The 9,337-nt window shown below is 53.8% G+C and overlaps 1 protein-coding gene across 1 annotated transcript; it reads left to right on the top strand.

Moving 5' to 3' along the window:
* The first annotated feature begins 2,305 nt into the window (after window positions 1-2,305).
* On the top strand, window positions 2,306-8,937 carry GLUL (glutamate-ammonia ligase). Its single transcript, XM_042029671.1, has 7 exons — window positions 2,306-2,408; window positions 3,518-3,708; window positions 4,909-5,070; window positions 5,327-5,473; window positions 5,885-6,012; window positions 6,179-6,378; window positions 7,287-8,937. The coding sequence occupies exons 2-7, from the start codon at window positions 3,543-3,545 to the stop codon at window positions 7,603-7,605; spliced, it is 1,122 nt and encodes a 373-aa protein (XP_041885605.1). The 5' UTR covers window positions 2,306-2,408; window positions 3,518-3,542; the 3' UTR covers window positions 7,606-8,937.
* Window positions 8,938-9,337: the final 400 nt, after the last annotated feature.

Below are 9,337 nucleotides of genomic sequence, written 5' to 3'. Positions count from 1 at the left end.
GGGCCAGGCGAATAAAGGTGTTCCCACAAATTAATAGGAGGAAGAAGGAAAAGCCTGTGCCAGTTGGGACTCGCCCCTGGAGCAGGACATTGTCTAACCCTCTGGCTGCACGTGTGGCACAGGGCCCTTTGAAGACGGATTTAAATCTATTCGTGGGTCGTGTCACCTGTTGGCACCAAGCCCTCCCCAGCTCCCCGAGGAGGGTTTTGTCGGCTACAGCGACCGTCACTGGAGCACGCAGCTGGGCGAAGGCACAGCCTGAGCGCGCTTTCCCCCAAAAAACAAAAAGCCAGGCTGGAAAGGGAGGAGGGGAAGGAAGGCAGGCGGTAAACAAGCCGTGTGAGCCCAGCGAAGCGGCCCCGGAACGCTTCCCGGGAGAGGGCGCTGGGTCCGCGGCTGCCGCTTCTCCGCTGGCTCGTAAACAACTTGTGCAAGGTGAGCACAGGGGCTTGTGTATGAGCCAGCCACCAAACCCTCCCGGGGCTGGCAGCTCCATCCTCCCACCCCCGCCATCACACCCTTGCCCACCCTGGGAGTCTCTCCCAGGCTGAGGTTTGCTGCCCGGCATGGATTTTTGGGATGGAGAGGAGATGTTTACATTGCCAAGCTGCCTTCGCTCCCCACTTCCCTTCAGGGTTGGTTGGAGCTGCCTAGCCCCGAAGCTTGGATAGCACGAGGTTCAGCCCACTGCACAGAGGCTTCACCTGGGCTTATTTGGAGCCAGGTCTGGTGGACAAAGTTTGGGAAATTAACAGGTAGCAAGAGTAATTCCAAGAATTTGGAGCTATCGGAGCTTTCAGTGTCCCGATTAAAGAAACACTCAACAAACCTAGGGAAGAGGCTGGACACTGCTTTACGTTGCCTGTGGCTTGACAGCTCCCCTTTATGGGAGCTATTTTGGGCCTCGGCAGCAGCTCCTGCTCTGCTTCCTTTTGCTTCAGCTGAGCTGTTAGATTTGGGTGACCACAGCTGAACTTGGGCTGAACATGAGATCCTGAGCTCATTTCTGTGGATAAAATGTCACGGTTTTTTGTATGTTGAAACCATTTCTCTGTGCACAGGGTGCCCGAACTGGGGTGCTGGCAGGAGGCACTTTCTGGGGTGCTGAGGGGAGGTTGTTGGCAATGCTCGGTGGCTCTGCCTTGCCCAAGCAATTCCAGGAGGAGGAAAACACCTGAATTCCACCTTGTTCTGGACAGCCTCGGGGAATTACCACATACTAATGGCTGCTCCAAGGCGGTGGTGAGGAATGAGCCAAGTTGTCCCCCCAGGGAGGGTGGGGATCTGGCTCTTGAGATAGGCAATAAATCAAAGCGTGGTTTTAGCCAGCACTTCCACCTCCTCCCGCCTGAGGATCCGGTTCTGCCTGGCCATTTTCCCTCTGGATTCTGGCTGTACAATGGCTGTGTCCACGGTAGGTTGGCTGTGATAGCCAGGAGGGAGTTTCGGTGCCATCTCCCCGAGGCTGGCGTGGGACAGAGCAGGGTCCTGTGGCCCCGTGGCAGGCGTGTGGGTGGCGTGTGCTTGGCCTGGGACCTGCGTGTGCCTTCAGCGTGTGCACACAGGGTGGCAGCTCCGTCTGCTCGTGCTGGCGTGGCTCTCCTGCCCCTTGGATCCGGGCTGGAAGTTGCACAGAGTTGCAGGAGTTGAGACAAGCGACAAAGCGGGGTGGAAAAATACTGGGCAGTGGCTGCGGTTTGCTGGGTGCTGAGTGGGTGCTCCCATGGTGGACCTGGAGGATTTCTCCTCCCTCGAATGACAGTGACGGATCCTGTGCCTTGGAGCGAGGGTCTGCAAATCCACGTGCTTGAAGCAGGCTGTGACCTGCTCCAAGGAGGAGAAGCTCTTGTCCCCCTCCTAAGAGTGGGCACCAAGCCAAAGCCTGTGCCCGGGGCTTGGAGCTCCGGTCCCTCCCTCTCTCCCCCCATTTTCCCGGGGCAGCCGGTTTCCATCCCTGCGAGCTATGCCAAGGCAGCCGCTAATGTAAACGCTGCGGAAAGCCCTGGATCCGCTCCCGCCTGCCCAGGGACACGCGGTTGTTTTTCCGGTCGGGAGCGTTGTTAAAAAGACCCAAAACCCACCCAAACCCTCCACTTTCTGCCCCCTTTTCCCTCTGCTTTCTGCACCCACCCACCCCCTCCAACCGACTACGGGGCGAAGCGGCGGTGTTCCCCCCTCTGTCGGGGGCGGCCGAGCCGCGATGCCGCCGTAGCAGGAGGATGACGAGGAGGACGAGGAGGGAGGCGGCGTGGTGGCCCTGTCCCCCCTCCCGGGTCCCCCCTGTCCCGCCCCGCTGCCCAATCCGTGCGGCGGGGCCGGCGCTGCTCCTCAATAAAGGGGCGGCGGGCGCGGCCCTGGGAGCCGAGTGTGGGAGCCCGGCGCCTGACTGCAGTCGCTGCCGAGCCCAGGTACCGGCCCGGGGGGGATACAGGAACGGGGGAGGGGTAACGCTGGCCGCCACCCGCCGCAGTCCCCCGGGGACGGCAGGGGAGGCAGCCCGGGGGCTTCCGGCGGCCAGACCTTGCAAGGGAAAATTCCTCCTTTAGGGGACGGGGAGAATTGGGGGGCGGGGCGGAAGTGGAAGCTCGAGTTTTCTGTTGAAAACATTCCCTTTGCAGTTTTGTTTGGTTGTTTGGTTTTTTTTGGTTTTTTTTTTTTACCCCCAGGAGGCTGTTCAGCTGCTCCTGGAGCGCAGGGCCTCCCTCACTGCCAGAAGATGCACGCGTAGGAGATGTTTCTGGCAGGGCAGTGGGCGCGTTGGGAGCCGCAGCGGGGTGGGCTGAGGAGGGCTCATCCCGAGCCCCTCCGCAGGCGAACGGGATGTTGGAGCGACTTCCCAAATCAGTCCGCATTTCCAAACTGTTGGCATTTCTAAGCTCCTTGGAAAACACGCATGGAGCCTGGCTGCTGTGGGTCAGACACGAATGGGCTGGCTGGCGCTGGGAGCCTGGCTCCCAGGGCTCTGGGGATGCTGCAGCCCCCACCGACTGGTTCCAGAGCCACTCCGGCCCATCCGGCCTCCCCATCGCTGCCTGGGGTACTCAGGGCTCGCATGTGCTGCCTGTTGCTTTTCCTGCTGCCCTGGGACCGGGCTTGGATAACCTCAGCCGGGCTGAGAAGGCAGCTGGGGCAGAAAAGCCCTCCTCGATGAAGCAGATTTATTAAGAAAGCCCCAGCTAAGCTTTCCTTACATTAGCCTTGCTCCGGAGCAGAATGTGGAGATGAAAAGTTCACATGGGGCTACGGACCCCTTTGGAAGTCTGTTGCACTGGTTTATTAGCAGGAGTTTGGGGATTAATGGGACTCTTTGAAGGGCTTCTGGAGTAGGGCTTTCCTGGCTGCTGGCATCTGCCTGAGCTGCTGTGTGTTGTCCCTGAGAAATGACATGGAACCACTGGAGATGGCAGCCAGCCCTGTGGCTGAGCTGTTTTGTGCTCCTCCCTGGACTGGGGGGCTGAAAAATGTGGGAGTGCAGGAAGGGCTCACAGCTGGGGCTGTTTCTGATTCCCCCCTGCAGGAACCCCCTTGTGAGGACTGCAGCCATGGCCACCTCAGCGAGCTCCCACCTGAGCAAAGCCATCAAGCACATGTACATGAAGCTGCCACAGGGGGAGAAGGTCCAGGCCATGTATATCTGGATCGATGGCACAGGAGAGCACCTCCGCTGCAAAACCCGCACACTGGACCATGAGCCCAAGAGCCTGGAAGGTGAGAGGGGAGGTGCAGGACTCGTAGTAGACTCACCAAGTGAAGGAAGGATGCCACTTCTCTCTTCCTATGGCAGAAGGATGGTTTTTAGGGAAGACATTCCTTCTCATGCCCTTTCAGTTATCTCTCCCCAGATACCACAGGGGAGCGTTCCCAGCTTTCCAGATGTGGAGTTTTGGGAAGGTGCCTGGGGTTGGGAGCCCATCCTTGGTGCTGTCCCTGCCGTGGAGGGGCTGTTGGCAGGGGTTGGGGGCTGTTGGCAGGGGCTCAGCTGCCCATTGACTCTCAAGTACTCGTTTTGGCCGGAAGTAGTTTGGCAGAAGAAAGAAAGTGCAGGGGAAAGAATGGAGCTATCCGGTGTAATTAAGAGCTTGTGTCCCTCAGAACAAACAGTCCCAGCTTACACAATAATAGCATTAGGATTTTCCCCAGGTTGCCATGGAGCTGGCTGGAGACAGTTATGAAATGAAAATACTGTGTGTGACTGAGCAGAATTATCTTTTTTCTTTCTTTTTTTTTTTTTTTTTTTTTTTCTTTTCCCCTCCCTCCTTTCCCCTTTTCCCTTTGAGGGAGTGGTTGGCACAGCTCTTTTGAAATCTTTGTGCTTCCCATCCTCCCTCTTTCCCCCTGGGATATTGAGGAGATAATATTGCCTGGGTGGAGTTCTGGGCTTTGACCTGAAGGGCAGTGCTCAGCATAGAGGGGTGGATGAGGGGCCATGCTGGCCACACTCCCTTTCCATATGAGATTCCACCTCTATATGATTTGCCTTGTCACCTTCTTCAGGCCATGTAGCATGAATGAGGGTATTCCATGGCTCTCCTCATTCCCATAGCTGGAAGATGGCTTGTGGTCTGCCTTTCCCCAGCTGAGGGAAATGGGTGCTTTGCTCATCCCTGTGGTTGTTGTGACATGGGAAATGTTCTCAGTGCTACTCTGTTCACTCAGGCTTGGCCAGCAGCCCAGCAACTTGTTATTTCCCAGGGTGGCAGGGGAGTTTCACTCCTACACTTTTTTGCTTGCTTTGGGGTTTTTTTGCTTCCCCCACTTGGAACAAAATCAGCTGAGCTGGGACTAAACCTATTGCAGGCCTATTCTCTATGAGCATCTTCACCTCTGTCTTACTGGAGGGTGGCAGGGAGCCCATCCTGGGGACTAGGGACCCTGGGTCACTGTGGCTGGTTCCTTTCTTTGCTCCAGATCTCCCTGAGTGGAATTTTGATGGCTCCAGCACCTACCAGTCCGAAGGCTCCAACAGTGACATGTACCTGCGACCTGCTGCCATGTTTCGGGACCCTTTCCGCAAGGACCCCAATAAACTTGTTCTCTGTGAGGTCTTCAAATACAACCGCCAGTCTGCAGGTGAATGAATGGATCTTCTCCCTTCTCCTGGTGAAGGTGGTGTTCCTGGGAAGGGGAATGGGAGACCTGCCCAAGTGCAGTCTGTGCCCTTAGCATGACACAGAAATAATCCCTGCTTTGAAAGTAAAGGGCAAACAAAGTAATGGACAAAGGGCTGGGCTTGGGATTCTTCAACACTGCTGGGACTCAAACTATAAAAAAGGTGGAAATGGAGAGTGCAGGTGCTCATGAGCCTTGTGTCACTTTTCCATTCCAGAGTCAAATCTCCGGCACACCTGCCGGAGGATTATGGACATGGTGTCCAACCAGCACCCCTGGTTTGGGATGGAGCAGGAGTACACTCTCCTGGGGACAGATGGACATCCATTTGGCTGGCCTTCCAATGGCTTCCCTGGACCCCAAGGTAATCTTTCGGGAGCCTGGACCAAGTCAGGAGTGTTTGAATTGAACTCTGTGTGGTACAGCTTCAGGTGAGCTGAGGGATCCAAGGTGTTCTTAGAACCGAAGGTGGACAGTAGAAAGCGGGATATTGGCAAAAACTAACCATGAGATTAAATTTGTTACAGAAAGGCTGAGGTGGGGATTGGCCGCATCCAAATTTGCTGTTTGGTTTGTTGGTCTGGAGGGGACTTAAACTCAGGGGAACTTGCTCTCCATCGGTGTTCTGCTCTGCTAGTTCTTCCATGAGAAACAGATCTTGGGATTTTTCCACACCCCCCAAGCCTTTGGAGAGTTCTCCCCTGTGCATGCTGAGTCTTCACTGAATGTCAGCGTTTTTCCCTGTGGAGACTGATGTTCCCCTGTGCTGTTGCAGGTCCATATTATTGCGGTGTAGGGGCAGACAAAGCCTATGGCAGAGACATTGTGGAGGCCCACTACCGAGCATGCCTTTATGCAGGCGTGAAAATTGGAGGAACCAACGCAGAAGTGATGCCAGCCCAGGTACATCATTCTAAGATGCCTCATGGAGTGAGAGAGTAGTATGGAAAAATCCCAGGCCGCAGGAGCTGTGTCTGCCTGCTCTGAGCTGTGTAGCTGTGCCGAGGATCAGGGGGTGGGAGGTGCCTGTCTCCACCCAACTGAGCCCCTGATGCCTCCTCCCTTGCAGTGGGAGTTCCAGGTGGGACCATGTGAAGGGATTGAGATGGGGGATCACCTCTGGATTGCGCGCTTCATCCTGCACCGGGTGTGCGAGGACTTTGGGGTCGTGGTGTCCTTTGATCCCAAGCCCATCCCTGGGAACTGGAATGGTGCTGGCTGCCACACCAACTTCAGCACCAAGAGCATGAGGGAAGAAGGAGGTCTCAAGTAAGTGTTTGAGTTGTTTACTGGGCAACAGGATTTTGCAATGCTTTGGATGACACAGGAGTTGTTGCTCTGGTGCTTGGCATGATATCTGAGTCTTTCTTCTGGATGGGGTTTTTTTGGTTGTTTCGTTTTTGTGTTGTTTTTTTTTTTTAATATGTGTTTTTTATAGTGATACATTCTCATATTGATGCTTGGTGGGCAGTTTAGCCAGCAGTACAGCTCAACCACTGCTGGTGGAAGTACAGACAGCCAGGATGCGACTATCCGTAACAGTCTGTCTGGTTCCTGACCTGCCAGTACTGGGAACAAACAAACAAACTCAGCACAGGCCATTTTTTATTATTTCTTTATAGCCATGATGAAAGACCATTTGTTTCTGTCTAGGCAAGGCTGCCATGTTTTCTTAAAGATCAACATCCTAAAAATGCAAACCCTGAGTTCCTGTATGGGACTGGTGTGCTGAGTGCAGCCAGGGATCCTGTGTCACTGGAGCTATGTGGAGGGATGCATCCTGGCAGCTCTGTTTTCTTGCCTTAATCTTAGTGATGCCCTGAGATAATGGGACAGCCCATGACTCTGTGAGCTTCATTAGTAGAAACTCCAGTGTTGAGAGATCTCTGCTCTGAGAGCAGGTGAAAGTGGGAAGTTTAACTGGTGGTGTGTCACAGAGAGCACTCCCTAGGGAGCCTGTGGGATTTGGCCATGAGGATTCTTTTCCTGGGTCAGCAGTAGGAGTGGAGAGAAACCCTGTGTTGGGATGAACAGCCAAGTGGGTTGTGGGGCACAAGGCATCATCATGAAATGGCTTGGGGACAGCAATTAATCTCGTGTCACTTTGACACAACAGTCCAGAGGGGTTCAGCTCATCCTGTCCCTCACTTTGTCATCACCTGTCCCTCCCTCCACAGGCACATCGAGGAGGCCATTGAGAAGCTGAGCAAGCGCCACCAGTACCACATCCGTGCCTACGACCCCAAGGGGGGACTGGACAATGCCAGGCGCCTGACAGGCTTCCACGAGACGTCCAACATCAATGAGTTCTCCGCCGGCGTGGCCAACCGCGGTGCCAGCATCCGCATCCCACGCAATGTGGGCCATGAGAAGAAGGGCTACTTCGAGGACCGCCGGCCCTCTGCCAACTGTGACCCCTACGCTGTGACAGAGGCCCTGGTGCGCACGTGTCTCCTCAACGAAACTGGGGATGAGCCTTTTGAGTACAAGAACTAAGCAGACTGCGCCCCACAGACACCGCCTCCCCTCGCACTCCCCACGCCCCTAAACTTCCCTTCTAGATGTAATCCCAAGGGTACAAGATAACATGTTTTGTGTCTCAGTAACTCTTGTTGTCTTGAGGTGGGGAGGAGGGCGGGTTTAGTTTTATCGATGTCTGTTTGTCATTGACTCTTCAGAAGATGAGAGGAGGACAGGGTGTTAGAGAATTTTTAACCACTGTTTTATTTTTTTGTCTAATTCATGTGTACATCGGATGGGATCCAGTGGCTTCCAGGGACAGACTGCACATGCAGAAAGCCAGTAGGAGAGGAGAAGGCTTAAAACAGAATCAGATTTGAGGTGTCAGCCCCACTGCTGGCTCTCTGCAGACTCATGGCTCTCTAAGGTTGGTGCCCTTCTGTGGAGAAGGGAAGATGGGAGCTGTGCATATGCTCCTGCCTGTGTGGGGAGATGATGGGGAGATCATCACTCTTTGCCCACTCTGAGGTTTCTGGGAATCTTCTGGCATTAAGTTCAGCATAGGAGCATTGAGGAGAACTCTTGGTTCTGTCACTGGAAGTCAACCGATCTCTGGCTCATAACACAGAGTGAAGTAGTATTTTTCTATTTAAATATAAAAACAGGAAAAAAATTATATATGGAAGTGTTTTTTTCTTAAAGAGATGATGTTCCAATGCCTCATCCAGCCAGAGCAGGCAGAGTTCTTGCAGATGCTGTTGGAGGCCTCCAGGTGGGACTGAGGGTGAGCTTGGAGGGAGACTCAGATGAGATTTGTTCAAGCATGGAGTGGAGCTTGCAGGAAGGGGTTCCCAGAGTGAAAAGCCTGCAGAAGCATTTGTCACTGTAACTCGAGTGGCCGTGACACGTTCAGAGTGAGAGGAAGGTGTCCTGAACCAAGAGTTGACTGGTCAACAGCGTTCCAGATAGAGCTGTGGGTGTGTCACCTGTCCAGCAGGGCTAGCATGTCACTAAAGCAGGGCTTTTGATAAAGGCTAAAAAAAAGAAGAAGTTTTAATTTTTTTTTCATAATGTTCTTAGTTTCTCCAACTGAATGGTTTTACAGAGACCATTGATGCCACTGTTGTGGCCTGGTTCTCGCGGGCTGCCTGCCATCCAGCGAGGAGGGGGCTAGGAGAGGGGAAGGGAGAGGCCACCTGTCCCTCCCAGCCAGCCCTGGCACTCCCAGCTCCTGCTGGGGGGTTCAAATGTTCCGGGATTTTACGCTTGGGTATCTTAGATGGTGCCAGTTATATTCTGTTGCATTTGGACTTCTGCCGAATAGGGTTTCTTTTTTGTAATAAAAGAAAAAAAGAACAAAACCTTAAATCTGACTTCTGCAGCCTCTTTTTGTATGTGTGTTGCCTTCAGCATTTGAAAGGATTTTGGCTCTGATAGTGGGTAGATGTGGCTTTTCATTTGTGGGGTGTTTTGGGGGGGGCAGGGGTCTTTCAATCCATGTGTGCTCTCCAGAAAATGGGAATTTGTCAGCAGTGGTTGGTTCTCTGGTGAGTGATGGTCCAGCTGTGGCTTGAATGGGATTCTTCTGGGATAGGAAAGGGTCTGGGCTTGTGAGTGTCTATAGGGAGGGTTATGGGGTTGGTACAGATGTTGTACATTTCCCCAGCCTCCTCCTCACAAGTTCTACAGGATATAGAAATCCTACAGAAAACAAAACTCCAGCAAACTTAATTTTAAAGGGGGCTTTGTGGAAGAAGACCCTTTCCTG

Source organism: Corvus kubaryi, unplaced genomic scaffold, assembly GCF_017639235.1.
Source record: "Corvus kubaryi isolate FWS band 111438036 unplaced genomic scaffold, C.kubaryi_AGA036_p1.0 37334, whole genome shotgun sequence".
NCBI classification, from domain to species: Eukaryota; Metazoa; Chordata; class Aves; order Passeriformes; family Corvidae; genus Corvus; species Corvus kubaryi.
Note: the sequence above shows the minus strand (reverse complement) of the source record. Positions and strands in the feature narration are given on the sequence as shown.